Below are 19,572 nucleotides of genomic sequence, written 5' to 3' on the forward strand. Positions count from 1 at the left end.
CGTTGGTGTCAAAACTGAAAGATCTTCTGTATAGGTTTTATAATTAAGAGAGGGAAGGGCACACAACCACAGAGTGGATTATATCAAGTGTACATAGAAGCTCCAGTAGGGCCCAGTTTGAAAGAAAACTAAGAAAGAGGGTGAGGAACGAAAGTGTATGAAAATGTCAACCTCCTTATATATTCAATAACAAGATTATTTGAATTTACAAATATGAACATATGATAAATATAATACAAAAAAAAAAAAAAGATAACCATACCACCACAGAGGGCATGTATACAAATTTATTACTGAACAACTGTTAATGGCACACATATACATTTATCAGCATGTCATGTTTTGTGTCTATATGCAGTCCACCTAGAGCTACTTACCTGGGAACGTTACCAGTTTCAGTATCTAAAGCTCTGCCAATTACATTTATTATACAAAGTTGTATTCATATTTACACAATCCTGAGATTATATCAGAGAGGATTTTGCTATAAATTGGGGTCTCTCTCTAAGATTAAAATGTCAATTGGGATCGAGATACATAAAATATTTTATGTTCTGATTAGATCTGCAATTTTATTATATGATTTTTCATTTTTTCTCATTTGTTGTCTATATTTGTGAATTAAAAGTGTTTTTATTGAACATACTGTATAAGGTGGTTAAACTTTTCACACACATTTTCTCGTCCCCTTTCTTGAAAATTTTATAATTTAGATGTAGTGTAGATGTCATGTCTCTTCACCCTTCTCTAAGAAAGTTTTTGATCAATACAAAAAGTTACCTTCAAATTTGATTAATACAAAAGGTTACATTAATGAGGCATATCCAATTAGCTGCTAATTGACAGGAAAAAGTCCGGCGACGCGGGGTTTAGCTATTCAATTAAACAGCTATTTCCCCACGTCATTAGACCAGGACTCCAGCGCGAGAACACACTGATTCCGCGAGAACTGCGAAATAAGTGTGTAATACCTTCTTGCGCAAGGCCGAATAGGGAGGCCTCACGCTGATTTTACCTCGCACCTACATGAGGTGCGAGGTAAAGTCAATCAGCGGGGACTCGCGCGCGGGGTCTCAGGGACACCCGCGCGTGGAATCCCCGCTAATTGAATCCCGTCCAGCGCGACAATTAGCCACGGGGTAAACCCTGCGGCTAATTGGATATGCCCCATTATATGCATATTAGGAGTTTCAACATTTTTTGTAAAATAATTAAGGATTTGGATAAACATCTACGAAACGGACGTCTCTGTGGTACTAAGTAGTTACCCATTTCCTGGATTCTACATCTCCCTTGGGATAGAGTTGTTAAGATATAGCACAACAATTTGGATAATTGAAAAGCAGATTTAGTCCATAAATTAAATTATCCGGTATCCCAAATTTAGTGCTTTCATTGGGGGTAGGTGGATTTCAATCTATAAGCCTCATCTGTGATCAAAATGGCCTAATCTATTTTATCACTTTTATTACAGATAGAAATGTAACAGGCCTAAGAATCTCCAGCAATGGAATTGGTGTCAACTGGTTTTCAAGGATAAAGGCGTTTCCTGAGGAGACCAATTTGGTTTCAGTGGTATCCTGAAAGCATATACCTGATCAGGATGTCCATGGTAACTAACACGTATAACGTTTAGTGCAATATCATACACACACCTAATATTTCTTAATTCACCTCAACCTTTGCATTTCTACATATTTGTATGTTTTGTAGAGCTCTTCTTGAACAGGGTAATGAAAAATCAAATCATGTACAAATGTAAGGCAGGTTACCACTTATTTTAGGAAATGCAAATATGTAAAATGTGGTTTCTGCTGAATAAACAATTTTTTTTTCTGGTGGTCTAACAACTCACCCCACAGTGCTGCACATAATATCTCAGAATTAAATCTCTTCTTATATTTGCGAATCTCGGGTGTGTCACTCTGTGGCCTTGTGTTTGTGGGATTTACATTAACAACTGATCCTTTCCTTGTAGGATCCTGCCTCATAGCATCTGGCCTCAGTGCGTCACTGGAAAATCCCACTAAAATAAAATTAGTATTTTTAAGGTTAGCTTCCAGTGTGCGCATGTAAGTACCTGAAAGATATAAGCAATCATATGTTCAATGACAAAATCATCATCATCTCATTCTTATGTCTTCTATTTCTGTACACTGCACACAGCAAGCAGGGCGGGGAAGCAGACAACACTACTGGGTTTGGGTAACACATATACATCATTAACACAGCAACTCAATCTTAACGAATATTGATATCTGGATAAAGGGAGTGGGTATATATTATATTCATTGGCTATGACCATAAAGTAATCATAGATTTGTGACCCACAGGTTGAACATGCTGGATATCCTATCTGTATCCCTGGGTTAAGAAAAAGTGGGCTAAGCGCTGCATGCATTGAGGAATCAAACCTTTACTGAATAAAGTGGCCAGCATTGCACAGAATGTAGAAATCAAGGTTAAGTTCATATTTATCATTCCAGTTTCAACAGAACCACATATGCAATACATAAATGATCATTTGATACTAATCACTCATAACTCAAGATAAATACATGCTGTTGAATCAATACTAATGTGCGCTGCAGCTAATTAGACTACTACAGTTCTCTCATAGTGCTCTGAGTACTACTAGTATAACCTCAGGTGCAGCAGCTCATACACTAATGTTGATAACTCCCTCCAGCCTATGGAGTGATTCAGAGATGAACGATAATGCTACTGATGCTGCAAATTTGTACGCAGCAGCTGTGTTCGAATATGCATATGTGGCAGCCACCGGGATTTGTACGGAGACACCCACCTACGGCTTAGCAAATCCAAGCGACTGCATATAAAAAGACGCAGCCCAGTCGGTTATCGGACATCAGAAATTATTTTACTGGATATGGGATCGCAGTTGCAGGCTTAAATACACCCCGAAAACGGTCATGACAAGTCTGTTTTAGTGGCCATCACACCCTGTTGCCCACAAAACAGTCCATTGCCTGTCAATCACTTTGCAAATAATTCCTCACTGCGAGCGACAACGGTAAAACGCAGGCGCAGATCACAGACAATCTCTCAACTGCGTAAACATCGCCATTGCAGCCATCTCTGAATCAGGCCCTATGTTTGGTGAATTCAACAATGTAAAGCTTGTTAGAAGCAGGGGAGCTGTTAGCCTGAGCACAGGAAAACATGCTATATTCACACTCAAGGCTCATACATCTGTCACTTACAAACATTTGTCTAATTCTAGATTTCTTTTGAGAAAACATACTAAACAGGACTATATTTATGCTGTGACTAGGGTAATATCTATTACGAATTAATATGATTAACTAGACTATGTAAATAAAAAAAAATGGAACACTACTCTCCAACTATTGTCAGCAAGTGCATAGCATACCATCTTCCCCATCAGTATGACAACACTTACCTACTGATGTTACAGTTGTGCCGCTAGATGGAGAAATCTGCAGTAAACGAGGGTCAATGAAAGGTGTGAATGAAGAGGAAGATTTGTGTTTCTGGAGAGTGTTACTTGCTGACTGTGTCTATAAGAAAAAAATAAAAGGAATCACAAAAACAAAAAGCAGCAAGAAACTATTTCACAACATAAACGCAACATCAAATAGTGGAACAAAGATGGCTGCATGTTGGTTATATTGCTTTTAAGAAGGCAGTAGGGTGAAAAAAAGGATATTAATGTTACTGGTTAAATGTGGTCATTTTTATTTTTTCCTGACGCTAGTAAATATTGTTAACATTTTCAACTGTAAATACAGAGAATGACTGGCATATACTTATGCACCCAACATATACAGTAAGAATTGAGTATATAAGACACAGGGGTGAAGTCCATTCCTTGCTATGTGCATTCTCTTTCTGTAGGAGAAGCTTACATATACACAGGAAGAACTGAAAGGTGCTTTAGACAGAGCATAATGCAAATTGAAAGCTGAAACACAAGCAAAATGGTAAAGAAAGTAGATGCTTAAAAAAACCTGAAGCAGTATGAATGGGACACTCACAAAATGAATGCAGCTAAATACAAAATATACACATACCCAGCACAGAAGTTACATCTACCCAACACATGTTTAGAAGAAAAGGAACGCATGCTGTGAAAAGAACCGGTCACAAGTCCCAACCAAGTTAAAAGCGAATGAGAGCTGCCATGTTGTGTTTAAAACAATCTACCTACATATTATTTAAAACATTTATAATTTAGAATGTTTCATATTTAAAACAGTCTACATATTGCAGTGAGATCAACCTATGATCAGCAATGTTGTACTAAAGGAATTGGTAATATTAGTGGATGACAGCACTCACTACGTTTAGAGTGCAGCAAGGTAACACTTGCAGGAAGTCATCTTTGCTCACACATGTTTTTTTTATATCAGTGCACATTTTATTCACTGCAGAACACATTCTACAATCTCAAAATGGTTTTACATTATTAAATGTAAAAAATATTTGGTCTAACTGCTCCTCAGAGATCTTTATAGCTTCCTGCCTACTCAGGACTCTTTGCTGGCAATTCCTCTCTAAACATTATTAGAATTTATAAAGGGATTTCATGCGTGGGTAGATTCAGCAAGCTTTCTTGCAGCTTGAAAATATGGTCTTTATTAACATTTATTTACACATGACAGTCATGGTAGTTCTATAGGTTACATTTGGTCATCTGTTCAACTGGACAAGTGACTCCATGTTATTTTTTAATACACCAATGTGAATGACATACAGATCAATGTGAAAGCTGAAAGCAAATAAAAACACTGAAAATAAGTATTACATTAAATAATACAGATGGATAACACTTCCACTATTGTTTAATTTCTTATGACCCTTTAAATGTATATTTAATGGACAATAAAAACATGCAGATGATAGTGCAACACAGAATGGTGATGTTTAGTTCTGTATAGTTCTGGGCTAACAATCAAGAGTAGTGTTATTCGGGAAGCATGTGACCGGATTTTGTGTTACCATCCCCTATGGGAATTAGGTTTCCTGATTAATAAGACAGCTAGTGTCAGACATACCTCATTAGCAGTTAACTTGTCCTGGGGTGTCTGTGGGGACATGGTGGGTGTCGGTTGACTTGAGGATGGGGAAGAAGTGGTGGAGGAGGAATGGCTTTGCTGTAAGAGATCTGGCAAGAGGTGAATACGCCCGGCAAAGCCATTGCTCTCAAGTTGAATGGCACGCTTTTTGTCAACTGTACTCTGTAGAAAAAACAGGCACACTTGTCTCGTTCAAGTGCTGCTTTAGTACATACTATCCCTGGCAATTGCTAAACGTTGGACTACAATTCAAATACTGATAGGGAGAGGGCAGCCATAACTGCCAAGTAACTTCATGTCTTGAGGAGGCAGTAAAAGGTGAAGGGTTTTGGGAGCCAACGTTTTTGTTGTCATGTATATTTTGGCTCAAAAAAAAGGTCAGAGTATAAAATACATACACATTATCTTACAACTGCTAATTTAAAGACCTGTTCATGAAATGTTGATGGCTGACCTTAAACAGCATTGGGAGACTACCCTTGACCAAGATCCTGATCCACCAAGCATGAAGTTATGAATTAAGTTTACAAACTTTGCATTTTCTGAAGCAAAAGTTAAATATTGTGTCACACAGTTTAGGCACCGATTAAAAGGTTAGTGTCATAAGGAAACACTTTAGGGGACTTGATTAAGACTGTTTGATTTGAAAATAGTTAAAGGGACAAATCACTAGGGTCTGATCTGTGCTTCATGTCATTTTAATTGATTGATCTCTGCACAATCTTCTGGTTCAGAAAACCATTGGTTTATTAGAAGGTTAGTAGAAAGTGTCTGTGCAAAACATGCAGGAAATGAATGGGCACCATCTATATACTGCACATGCAGAGAAACAAAAAGTACTAGCCATAAGCAATGGATGCCAAATGCTACAACATAACAGACATGACGCAGGAGAATGGAGAGCATGAATGCATGTGTCAGTTAGGTAGTAGCTACTCAATGAAAGTCATACCTGTCGGACGATTAAAGTGCCTTCTTTGGAAGGAGTCATGGCAGGTTCACTTTCAACATCATCGTGGACAATCATTGTTTTTATAGACTCTGTTTCACCATTACTCAAATTGAGTGACGACCTGCACATTAAACAAGGGGAACAAATAAAACAGTAATCTATTACACCACAGTTTTAATAGAATCTTCTGAAACCACGGTTACAAAGAGGAAAACAGCAAGCATACATAGCTCTGGCATCCTCGGGGCCAGAGGTTGACTCATCTCCTCCTTCCTGTTCAATGTCATCATCCTCCTCATCCGTAGTGCCAGACTCATCACTGGATGAAGAATAGTCTGTTACTTTATGCAGAGGTCGTACATCTTCCACAGCACGAAGTTCCTTTGCCAAAGCGGTTAGGTCCTTGTTGGAAAATTGAGGCAAAATCATCAATGTAAACACAACCAGAATATTTACATATCTGTTTTGAAATCACATATTTATAAACACTAAAAAAGGGTAACAGCATCCAAAACTAATTTTGGATGTACATCTACTGTCCGATCCCCTGTTTTGACTATGCTGATCAAAAACGCAAATTGGCAGGCATCATTGATCGAAATTCAACATGTTGAAAATCCCGACTAGCCGATTACGACCATTTTCTGATCTGAGTCGAGGTTGTCCAACATGTTGGATTTCTCCAATACCCCGGCAGAAATGGGAATTGGCCCGATCCAGGATCGATGTATGGGCCACATAAATTTAGTTTTGGGATAAAATGGGCATGATGTAAATGTATTTTGTTATTACACGTCATATTTCCAACACCCCAAGTGCAGGTCAAACCCCACAGAAAATTAAATAATTCTGTTTTGGGCAGATCTGGCTCTTGAAGCTTTCACAGGAAACATGTTTATTTTTTTGTTTAACCAATTTCAAAGTGGTGTAATCTGCATTACTTACCACTTCTCCCTGTACGAGTCCCATTAGACAGTAAAGGGCATCCATATCCATTAAAGGTGAATTGAAAAAGGAAAGAGAGAAGACAAGTTAATTATAAAAACAAATCATATTAATAGTTCACCATATCTATGCATACATCAATAAATAATGCAATGCCCTCTACAAATGTAAAATATGTTGTTGTTTTTTAAATGTTTCAAAAGGAAGAATAAAACAGAGCAAAATAGCTAGGGAGGGATTAGGATGGTTACAAAAAATGCCAATATTAAGGAGGGGGTGTCGATACCCAACAATGAAACATGGTTATTGTCAACTCAAACATAATGCTCTTTCGATACCCAATGAAACCTCATGGTTTCAAAGGAAATACTTTCTATATCTTGCACAGTCTCACCTTGTTTGTGAGCAAGACAAATTGAAGATGCTGCACTCTGCACCTTCCAATAAATCATGCGTCTCCCTCTATAGCCTCCCTAGATCATCCCATCCCTCTATGCTGGATTAACATTCAGCAGCAAAGCCATAATAAATGTGTGATACATGCAAACAGACACTTTAGCATAAAAGTAAGCAAAGCTGTAAAGGTTTCTGGTGCCTCTACTCACAATTAGCAAGTATTTAATAATAAATCTGTACACAAATGCTGCAATGAACTAGATTAGAACAAGTAAATGCCCTGTTGACTGAATACACCTGATGCATTATGTATACTGGAAGATTAGTAATCAGTTTCTAGCATATTAGGGTATGTCATGTGACAGCAGAAACTAACAGGTATTTCTAGAGATGACTCAGATCAAACACAAAGCATACGTTAAACATTTAGAAAACAACCTAAATGATAATAGTAAAGTCTAAAAAGGACAGACACTACCCAATATATGCAGTGTGAATAAAACAACTGTATTAAAGAAAGTTTCTTTAATAATTTCAAGACTATTATTGCATGCAATATGCTAGGATACCACTGTGGGAAATGTCCCTACTCCTGATGTATTGTGAGCACATAAGATATCTGAAACTAGATGCATGTAGAAAAGAGTTCAAAAGCAGAACAGATATCTGTATTATATAAAACAAAAAAGGACATGTGGCCACTGGGTGGCAGAGCATTGCCTCATACCAGGTAAAGATATAGAAAATATGAAGGCACTTAAAAAAGGTTTCTAAATAAAAGTATATTTTAGGTATGAGAAATTAAGAGTAGGCTTACAGCAGGCTTGCTAGGTCTTCCAGTGTCTTTCTTTTCTTCAGGTTTTTTAGCTGTATTCTCAGGACGCTGAGAAGGTGAACCTTCCGATTTTGAGGAAGCTAATATTTAAGAAAATCTAAGTAAGTTACAGATACAAATACACAAAAAGGTATTAAGCAGCTTTGAAACTAGTATGTAATAGAACCTCTTTAAACCGATGAAGAAATTAGGGAGCCCATAGAGTATGCAAATCATATTCAAAACTTTATGTTGTTTTTAGTCTGGTCAGAGCTATCTTTTTACCAGAAGAGGTGCACTACAAAAGGAACACGCGTATTCCTAGATATAGCATAATATAGTCCATTTATGTTTGCCAATCCAGTACATTTAGCACTGCTATCAAAGACAGACCACCCTTGATTTTACTTTTGGAAGGACTACTCCTTTGGATAGCAGAAATGATAATGTAGGTACTGCATTACTGTGTCTCCCTCTTCCTTTATGTTGTATGTTTGTTTATACACACTGTGGGCTAAATGTAATAGACTGCGAGTCTGCGCCACTGCGGGAATACACGCGAATATGCCAGTATTTTAAAGCAACAAGCATGTTTAAAGGCTATACCAGCTTGGTTTAGCCTTTAACATGCTTGCTGCTTTAAAAATACGGGTATACTCGCATGCATTCCTACAGTGGCGCCGGCTTGCGGTCTATCACATTTAGCCCTACATAATGGTGTAGGTTTAAGAACACGAATATTTGACATGAGCACAGAGACCTTACTTACATCTCATGCGGAAGCGTTCTCCAGATCCACTCTGTGATCCTGGATGAGATCCTGCCTGGGAACCGGAGTTACTTGATCCAGAAGAGCTGCCACTGCCTGGTCTGGGCACCAACTTCTCTACCCTCTCCCAAAGCAGCCTCGGCTCAATATTGCTGATGAGAAGCATGGAATGCAATAAGTTAAATAACAATGGAATGTACTCTAACAGTATCAGATATATAATACTTTCTGAAAAACTTTATTAGATAGGAGAAAACAAAACTAGTACTAAAATGAAGATAAAAATCAAGCTGGACTTATTGGATCAGCTAAATTTTCTCATTACACCAAAAAACACTTTATTCTTTTATCAAATTTTATATTTCCAGTGGCTAAAAATAAAATAAAGTACAATATTTAGCACCTTTAGTCTTCAGTTGCTTGGAAAACACAAAAGCATTTCATAATTATAAAGAAAAACAAAAAAAGTTATTAAAGTCAAAGAGAAAAAGGTGTTGTGTGGTCCATTTGTCTATTTAACACAACTTTTTCTTTTAAGGAGAATTAGTTTTATAAAAAATCATCTAAATATTATAACCATAGAAAAATAAAGAAATATTCAAAAAGTAAGAAAACAGGTCATTAAAAATAATTCAGATATTGTGTGTGTCACTATAAGTCTATCTTGTGACTACAGTATCCTCTACTGAAATTAATTGTTAGTGTCCTGGTAGGATTGTTGTTTGTCCACCCGCCTCTTGCGGATTGACCATAAATTCTCAATGGGATTAAGGTCTGAGGAATTTCCCGGCCATGGACACAAAATTTCGATGTTTTGTTCCCAGATCCACTTAGTTATCACTTTTGCCTTATGGCAAGGTGCTCCATCATGCTGGAAAAGGGATTCTTGGATGGTTGGGAGAAGTTGGTCTTGGAGGATGTTTTGGTACCATTCTTTATTCATGGCTGTGTTTTTAAGCAAAATTGTGAGTGAGTCCACTCCCTTGGCTGAGAAGCAACTCCACACATGAATAGTCTCAAGATGCTTTATTGTTGGCAATGTCGAATTGCAGAGGTCTTGAAACAGAAGGGTCAACACTGCAAATATTGACTCTCCATAAACGTAAAGGCTTTTATTGACAAATACATTGACACTTATGAAATGCTTGTAATTTTATATCAGTATACAGTGATCGCGGTGAGCGACAACATTTGTGGATCCCAGGGACCCACCACTTTAAAAAAATGGGGTCCTACCTGACCATTTCTGGGCCCCATCATAATTTATGCTTTAGAGCTCCCCATATGCCTCAGACCTCCCCACATGCCACCACACATCCCCACATGCCCCTAAAATGCAGATCTGATACACCCAACAGCATCAGATATCTCCACAAGCCTCTTAAATGCATGTTTTAATGCCTCCATGATCTTTCAGGTAATATGACTTTCCACCTGTGCAGTGCCCCCAGGAGAGGTCCCCCTGTGCAGTGCCCCCAGGAGAGGTCCCCCTGTGCAGTGCCCCCAGGAGAGGTCCCCCTGTGCAGTGCGCAGTTCAATGAAGGTATCTGCCCCCCTAATAGGTGTGCGTGACCTGGGCATTAGACCCAAGCCACTAAAGGGCAAATACCTGGGCCCTCTAGTGACCTGGGCCTAATGCCCAAGTTACACACCTATTTGGGGGGCATATACCTTCAATTGGGCCTAATGCCCCCTAGAGACCCACAGGCCTATTGCCTGAATTAATCCCACGGGCCCAGTGCCCGACAACCCTGGTGGTCTAGGAAGGAGTGAAAAAAGGGATTAAGTGTCTGATCCCTGCATGGACGCTGTGCTGATGCAGGGATCAGACACTTAATCCCAGCACGGCTTTCTACAGCAGCAGCCAATGAGAGTCTGACTTTCATTGGCTGCTCTAACAGACAGCGTTGTGTCTGTTACTGCAGGGGGACGCGCTGTGCTGCAGCCAGCTGTCAGGGATTGGCCACAGCGCAGCGCGTCCCCGGGGACTTAAAAAAAAGTGGGTCCCCAGTCCCCAATACGGGGTAAAATACGCGCTATAGCACGTATTTGCGAACACTGGTATACCATAGTAATATCTGACAAAAAGGTCTAAAAACACTGAAGCCGCAAACTTTGTGAAAACCAATACTGGTGTCATTCTCAAAACTTTTGGCCATGGCTGTATAGTAGTCTGTATTATATCAGTATGCCTAGTAATAAGCTTTCAATTGATATACCCAATTAAATTTAATTTAGGATAGTCACAAAATTGCCACATATTTTTGTCTAAAGGCCCCCATACATCAGCAATTGATTGCAGCAATAGTGCAATTTGCAATCGATTGTGTATAAAAATCTTTACCTTTTTCAATCGATTGTGGCAATTCTGCAACTGGAAACAATTGAAAAAGGGAAAGATTTTTATACACAATCGATTGCAAATTGCACGATTGCTGCAATCAACTGCTGATGTATGGGGGCCTTTAGCTAGTGGTTCCCAAACTGGGTGTCGAAGGTGCCACGGGTTCGTGGTTCAGTACCATATCAAATTATTTATGGCTAATGTGATGGGCAAATCCAGTGCTGGTGGCTACCAATTATAAAATATGTGGCTAAATAGCAGCACCACCCTGTCCACCACCACATAACTAAGGATGACATAGAAGCACAATTCACATAATTTAATAATTTCTGCTGAATTTCTCAATAAGAACAACTTTTAGCCTAGGGATAATTTAAAAAAAAAAATAGTGATTCTCTAGGGTGCCATGATTCAAGAAAGTTTAGGAACCACCAGCCAGACAGACAGGGGTATATATACTAGGGTGAGGATTTTCGTAAGTGGAGATGTTGCCCATAGCAACCAATCAGTTTCTACATAATATTTATCTAGTACCTTATAGAAGATAATTGCTAGAATCTGATTGGTTGCTATGGGCAACATCGCCACTTCTAAAAACCTGCACTTTAATAAATATACCCATAGAATTTAATTAGAACCAGACTCTTAACAAACTAAGGGCCTGATTCAGAGCCGGACGCCATTTGCGCTCGCTCGTTCAGAAAAAGGGGCCCGCTATTTAAATTGAGCGCTCGCTCTTTGCGGTCTGTTGACGCCTCTATGTCTGAACGAGCGAACGAAATATGCGCTCGCTATTTTTTTAAAAACGCCCCCTGGCCGCTCGCATCCTACGTCATCTCCGCTATTAGATTAATCGAGTACATCGAAAGGCGTATGAACTGCTCGCAGTGCTTGTGGTAGCATTTTCCTACAGCAATCATGCGAGCAGTTCAGGCTAAGAGACAACCAAGTGACGTGGTCGATGACGCTGCTTTGTTAATTATGCACGCCCTTAAAACGCCCGTTTTGACCGTTTGGCACGCCTGCGTTCGGATCTTCACTCCCCGTTTTCAAGCACCTTCCCCTGTTACCACCCACAAACGCCTCATTCTGTCACTCAAATTAGCAGGCATTCGCTATTTTGCGAGCACACAATTTCCGACCGCAATGACTGGTTCGCGCATGCGTATTACAACCCATACGCATGCGCAGTTGTGTGAACATCACTCGGAGTGAACGAGCGGCCACTTACGAGCGGTTCTGAATCAGGCCCTAAGGCATTTGCTATTATTTGACTTATGGTGGCACACGGAAGAGCTGAAATATTTTGAATCACGTTTTCTTACTTTTGCCACAATTCTTTAATTTTTTATTGTAGAAATTGTAGTGTTGAGAAGTGCAACTGGCAGACTCACCCAAATAGATTAATCGCTGTAATGGCTACTAAAAGCACCTTTATCAAGTTTTTAAAAAGGGATGATAAATACTGTAAAGTAAAGGGGCCTATCCTTGCCGGCTATCCATTACACGACTCCTGGTTTTGGTCGGAGCCTGCAAAAAGTCATGCAATGGATAGGCCCCTTGACCCATAGTTGTTTTTTCTACTTGAGTATTAATAATAATAATGTAATCCTATAATGTAAGTAAATGTGAAAAAAGGACACATGGGGATGGATACTTTTTATAGCCACGGTAAATATTGAGTGTTTTGTTCTCATAATAATGTTATAAATACTACCTACTGATCAGATATTTTATTTAAGTCATTATATTCTATATTATAAGCAGTCAATATTCATTTCACTGCATGGTTAATTCAGGAAGGTAGTTACATATTCAACAACTACGCTGTCGACAGCAAAATGCTGACACAATAATGTTATTTACAGCATTTTAACAGTGTTCGCATTATAATTTGGTATCATGTTTAAACTTATAATTGCAACATAGTTAAAATGCTGTAAATAACATTACTATGGTGTCAACATTCTACTGTCTACATTACACTGTCAACATTTTGACTGTCGACAGGATAACTGTTGAATAATCATACCAAACCCTTAATCCATGTACATAATGGGGCTCATTAAGAGTTATCCCAGCTAGAAGATACAATATTGCACCTTGCAAAATTGTTTTGTGCTGCAGGGAAGTAAATTTTAAATGTGCAGACAAATTTAGAGTTGAGAGAGGAGCACATCCAACACCAAGTTACAGTGTTAAGATAAAGTTGCCCAGTAGTTATGTGCTGCTTCCAAAGGCAGGCAGTATTTACCCGGCAGGTGTATCTCAACATTGTTTGTCCAGGTGAAAATATGCAAACTATATCTGTTCTTTCTCATATGTGGAAATAAGGCCCATTATCCTTACATGATGCCCGTGCGAGTTAATACTAAAAACATGATCTAGAAGATAATTTGATAGATGATATGTCGCCATTAGGGTTATGGATACTGCAGAAATAGACTGTCAACATTGTGACCATATTGACAAAAGTGTGACATGGTCACTGTTGACATAAAATACAGAACCAACGCTTAATATAAGTAATACTTATTTACCACTGCATCTGAGCAATGCTTAACTATATATAGCAATTGGGAAATGGGGATTTTGGGGAAGGATTCCTGCACAGGTTTTGGATGAAAAAATAGTGAAAAAAAACTGTCAATAAAGCAACAGTACCTTAGAGCATATCAATTAGAGGGGACCCTCTATAATACAAAATAGGTGTTGGTGGTGCTCCCAGGAATAAAAAACAGAATTTCTAATGGAATGTTTTGCCGGGGGGAAAAAAAGAAAATATTTTCCTTTCTGGGGCACTCTTATATGAAATCTTCAATGTATATATGATAATAATGTTTAAAATATAACTTTTAATTAAGTAACTTAAAAAATTTGTTTTTAAAAGGAAAGAAAATTTTTTTTAGGCAAAAATATATAAATGAATATTAATAAATTAATTAAATATGCTAAACAGTCCAAAAAACATGTTTATAGAAGCTATGAAACATTTAGGCTTCAAATGACGTGCAATCACTACCAGTTATCTGGTTTGGGCAGTGTTGCCCTTTGTACTATAGTTACTGCTCTGCTCACACTTTGTTGCAAAGGTGTCTATAATTACGTGTGTACAGTGTTTGAGATAGGAAAACAACATGTTAATTAGCATATATCAAGTCTAATTACACGTATTCACAATTCTAGACTACCATGTAGTTTGTATCTACCTTATAACCCATCAAATTAGCACATATCAAAATTGCAAAGATCAAAATTGCATGAATCAAGATTCCAGGAATCAAAATTGCACAGCATTCAATAGAATGAAGCAATAATGCACAAGCTACAATACAAACAGATATTGCACATATCAAAATAAAAAAAGAAAACGGTTTCTGCACCAATCAAATTAACACAGATCAAAATTGCTTAGATCAAAATTGCACAGCTCCCATATGGCAATAAAATGATATGTGTGTTTTAAAGTGTTTAACGGACATGACAATAACACAGAACGCTATTAAGTGGATCAGTTTTTTTTTGCATAATCACAATTGCACAGATCTTGTATGGTGATAGAACATTTATCATTAAGGTTGTTTGTAAAGTTCCTAATGCAGACCCTGATAAGTAGCAGGGCAATGTTTGCACAGATCATATATAATCACCTATAAATAAGGACATAAAACAATAATCGGATCGTGTTCCTATCTGTATATCACATATATCACTTTAGTAGCAGAATCGTAGTATTATGGTGTGACCACCTAATATTTATTTAGAAATAGTAAGACATCCTAAGTGTCCCCAATTTCTACTTTTGCCTGTTATACAGCGCCTGGTATTGGACGGGCAATGAGAGAGTGGGAGAGCTGGTATCCAATGAAAATAAAGTATGGTGGTTAGATGTTAAAGACCTGTATATGGGTGTTAGGTGGACCTTGGTCCTAAACAGCATTGCAGGGACCAGATGCACCCAGGTCAGTCAGGCTACCACCTGAAGGAAATAGAATAAATATATACCTGGATTGTTTTTCTGTGTCAGCTGTTTACCCACAGTGGGTTGGTATGCTCCCTATATACAGCAGTGTATCGCTGTAAGCTCCAATGTGCATGTCGCTTTTAGAAGCATGTGCTTCCACATCTACTCACGTAACCCGGGACCCTCAGAGCCAGTTCGGGTGAGTAACAGATGTGTGAGCCGGAGCGTGTCCACTGATCCGACCGGAAGTGCGGGTGTTGACACGCGTTTCGCCGTAAAGCTTGTTCACAACAGACTGCCTGGTGCAGAAACAGTTTTCTATTTTATTTGATATGTGCAATATCAGTTTGTATTGTAGCTTGTGCATTATTGCTTCATTCTATTGAATGCTGTGCAATGTTGATCTTTGCAATTTTGATATGTGCTAATTTGATTGGTGCAAAAAAAAAAATTTCTATTTAAATTTTGATCTGTGCAATATCAGTTTGTATTATACCTTGTGCATTATTGTTTCATTCCATTGAAATTTCTGAGCCTGCATTGTCAACTTTATAATAACCTAGAATAAGCATACTTTTCTACCTTCTGCATAATTATACTTTGTGACCCATGCAATTTCAATCTAGATTAACCCTCATTTGATAAGGTAGAAACAAACCACATGGTAGTCGAGAATTGGGGATACATGTAATTAGACTTGATATATGCTAATTGACACGTTGTTTTCCTATCGTAAACACGTAATTATAGACACCTTTGCCACAAAGTGTGAGCAGAGCAGTAATTATAGTACAAAGGGCAACACTGCCCAAACCAGATGACTGATAGTGATTGCACTTCATTCGAAGCCTAAATGTTTCATAGCTTCTATAAACATGTTTTTTGGACTGTTTAGCATATTTAATTAATTTATTAATATTTACTTATATATTTTTGCCTAAAGGAATTTTCCTTCCTTTAAAAACACATTTAAAGTTACATAATTAAAAAGTATATTTTAAACATCATAATCATATCATATACATTGAAGATTTCATATAAGAGTGCCCCAGAAAGGAATATATTTTCTTTTTTTTTTGCCTGCGCTCAACTATGCAAACAGCACATAAATATTAACTGTATGGGAAGTGCTAGTATTTCTCTTAATACAGAACATACAGATGTGTCCACATACATCTTATTTCCTTGCGCGTTAAACAGGCCTTCTATTTGCCCAATGCCGTGACTTGGTAGTGCTGAGCGTCTTTTCAAGGACCTTTCATCTTGAAATGTGTCTTATTCGCACAGCGATGCAAATAGGAAACACAAGCAGCTTCTACTGATTAAAATTATATGCGGCATGCCTATATTCTCTGTGCGACTGCGGGTGTATCTGCAAGCAAAACACTACGTTACAGTGTCAGTGGGTGTGCTACTGTAACGTAGCATTTTGCATGCAGATACAACCGCAGTTGCACAAGCCGCTCACGCGTTATTTTTAACGCGACTTGTAGCACACAGAGGTATCATTTATGTGGACATATCTGTAGGTAGGTGAAATGTACAGCATCCTTAAGCACAAACAGTCATAAATTATACTTGGGGGGGTAAATCCAATTAGCTGCGAGGGGTGCGAGTTGCCATTGCAACGGCACTAAAACGCCAGTAATGGACCGCCACCTTACACCCCGTTCTGAGCCCGAATTTGCAGAATTTTACTTGCAGCCCTATGATCATGGGATCATCACGGCTAATAGGATCGACCCCTTACAGTCCATTTCTAAAACCCAAATGTATGATAACCAAAGAATGACTACATACCCATAGAGAAACGGATCTAGTTTATAACTCCCAAATTAAGGTGGAAATTTAATTAGGTGCAGGGTTTGCCGTGCGGGGAATAACTCCAGGTTTCACGCCAGAGTTATTCAATTAATTGGTATTTTCACCTTGCAGTAAATGATGGGTTAATGCATGCTAACCCATAGATTCCACGCAAAGTGTTGGAATCTATGGGTTTCCCCGTGCATTAAAGTGCAGCGTTTGCATTTTAACGCAGATTTGTCCTTGTAGCTTCTGAGGCTGCAAGGAAAAACCCAACCTCTGGGGCTAAGCGCACATCTAATTAAATATGCCTCTAAGAGCGTATGGTATGAATATCATGATTTGCCTACAGGACCAGTCACTGATCATTTTGTATAGTTGGGTCTTGCATCGCCTTTAGACAAGTGGTGCGTTCAGACAAGACCCTCCAACATGACCCCTTCCATCAGGTACAGAATGTTCTGTTTCTGGACTGCCCTCTTAATTTATGATTGCAGTCACATGTGTTGACCTAGTTAATTGATGAGAAGGGTGATTCAACACAGGTGACAGCAATCAAAGTAGGAGGGAAGTCCAGGAGCAGAGCATTTTATACCTGATGGAGGGGTCATGTTGAAGGGTCTGACTAACTTCTTTTTTGTTAAAAGAACCTCGCTGCATCACTTGTCTATAAAAAAAAAAAAAAGCTGCACTCTATCTTCAAGGCATAATATATAAGAATACACCCTCATCTGGCACACCTTGTGGAATTCCTCTGTCCAGATTGATTATTCTGTTGCACACTGGCCTGCAGTGGGGAATCTCTTCGTGACAACACCGGGGATCTAGATGTTGTTCTTACAGGCACCTTTTAAGACAATTAAAAATAAAAATACATTAAAAGAAGACAATTGAGGATTACACCAGTGGTTCTCAAGCTCTACCCCCAAGTTTTCCTATCAGGTCATGCTTGGATTTCTGTCTGTGGCAGCAGGTGGAATAATTACTGTTGCAGCAACATGGATTAACTCACCTGTGCATGATTAAAGAAATCCACAAAACATGACCTGTTGGGGTACTTGAAGTTGGGAGTTGAGAACCCCATTTAAAATAAAATGGAAAGTCGCACAACAAAAATACCAGTATTTCACAGGAGATTAAGATTGTGTTATAGTGACACTTATATTGAATTGTGTTATATTGACATTTAGTTTGATACTTTGTTGCGCAAGTTCTCTCAGAATAGCATTGATGACTTCTGTTAACATGTGACAGGTAAAGCAACATAATGGGGTTAAAAGCAGCAAAGCTCAAATAGGATGTGGAGGAGCGTATATTTAGTTGAATAAAAGGTGCAGAAAATGGCACAGAAATCACAACAGGAAAGAAACATAATATAAAATTTGTGACATGTAGAATGGTCACAAAATAGACTTCACTATGGTCATATTTTATTATAATACTTGTTTAATGTACATATGACTGTTGGCCTTAAGGAGATGGGTCTTCTTGAGATCTATCCTAAACTACAATTATAGGGACGTAATCAGTACTTAACTAGTTTAAAGAGTAACAGTACCCCTCACAACGAAAAACAACATGCTTACAGTAGGTAAAAGGTAGAAAACTTGTGCCATTTATGGTACTACTAGACAGAGCATGTCCAAGCAACATCACAAGGTAATCAGGGACTTGTAGTTCCACAACATCATGCTAGCCACGACTTGCTAAGCCTGCTGCAGCCAATACGAATCTATAACTCAGTTTGGGGCTCTGTAAAGAAGCACTTAGTCTGATGCCTCATTAGCTTCTTATTTTTCACAGAAGGTAATGACTTATTCTAATTTAATTTTAGTGGCAAACCTCATAATAAATATTTAAATTCCAGTTTCAGAATTTCTGTTGAGGTAGTTTGCCACCACTAAACGCAAAATTCACATGCGTGCCTAACATTGCATAAGATTAAAATGTATGGTGATAATGCTAAATGTGACTAACATTCACAAAAACATTATTCCTTGTGTCAGGTGCTGACACAATATCACCTAGATGTGTGCACACAAGAATAGCTCATCTTTCTAGTTCTATGTCTTACCCTTGGAGGCACCTCTTCACTGTCTGATCGAGCCCAAGACCTTTGGCTGGGCTCAGCTGTCTCAGACTTAGGGTCAGTACTTTGACTTAGAACTTCACTGCGTGTGGGTGGGTGTGAGTCCTGAGAACGTAGATGGTGAGGAGTAAATTTGGGAGAAGGGTCACTGAAGGAATGGGATCGCGAGACAGGGGAAACATTGTTCTTGAGGGATGCCAGATGAGACCATTGTACCTTACAAGAAAACAAGACATAAAACATTTACATGGAGCCCTGGCATCACTGACTTTTTTTATTCCAATGTAAAAGAATCTAAAAAGTCAGACAAGGACTAAAACAAAAGGCAGGAACAGCGCAGACAGATATAAGGTAAAAAGCAACTGTGGGGATGAAAGGTGAACCGGTAACACAATGGATTGCACTGCTGTTAACGAGTCATATAGCACAAGATATA

The 19,572-nt window shown here is 38.5% G+C and overlaps 1 protein-coding gene across 5 annotated transcripts in view; it reads right to left on the reverse strand.

Annotated features, from left to right (window-relative positions):
* MAP4K4 (mitogen-activated protein kinase kinase kinase kinase 4) overlaps positions 1–19,572 on the reverse strand; it is a 183,088-nt gene that overhangs the window by 12,663 nt on the left and 150,853 nt on the right. The window contains exons 17-26 of one of the 5 annotated variants that reach the window (XM_088454176.1): positions 19,122–19,352; positions 17,788–17,894; positions 8,937–9,088; positions 8,171–8,268; positions 6,958–6,966; positions 6,239–6,414; positions 6,013–6,133; positions 5,040–5,222; positions 3,425–3,542; positions 1,856–2,026 (exon numbers count right to left, since the gene is read on the reverse strand). In XM_088454176.1, the coding sequence (XP_088310302.1) occupies positions 1,856–2,026; positions 3,425–3,542; positions 5,040–5,222; positions 6,013–6,133; positions 6,239–6,414; positions 6,958–6,966; positions 8,171–8,268; positions 8,937–9,088; positions 17,788–17,894; positions 19,122–19,352 (1,366 nt within the window). Of the gene's footprint in view, positions 1–1,855; positions 2,081–3,424; positions 3,543–5,039; positions 5,223–6,012; positions 6,134–6,238; positions 6,419–6,957; positions 6,967–8,165; positions 8,269–8,936; positions 9,089–17,787; positions 17,895–19,121; positions 19,353–19,572 lie in introns of all 5 variants that reach the window. The other 4 variants (XM_088454177.1, XM_088454175.1, XM_088454178.1 and 1 more) reach the window with 4 other exon arrangements.

The sequence above is a fragment of the Taudactylus pleione genome, unplaced genomic scaffold, assembly GCF_031769625.1.
Source record: "Taudactylus pleione unplaced genomic scaffold, aTauple2 ptg000609l, whole genome shotgun sequence".
Lineage (NCBI taxonomy): Eukaryota > Metazoa > Chordata > Amphibia > Anura > Myobatrachidae > Taudactylus > Taudactylus pleione.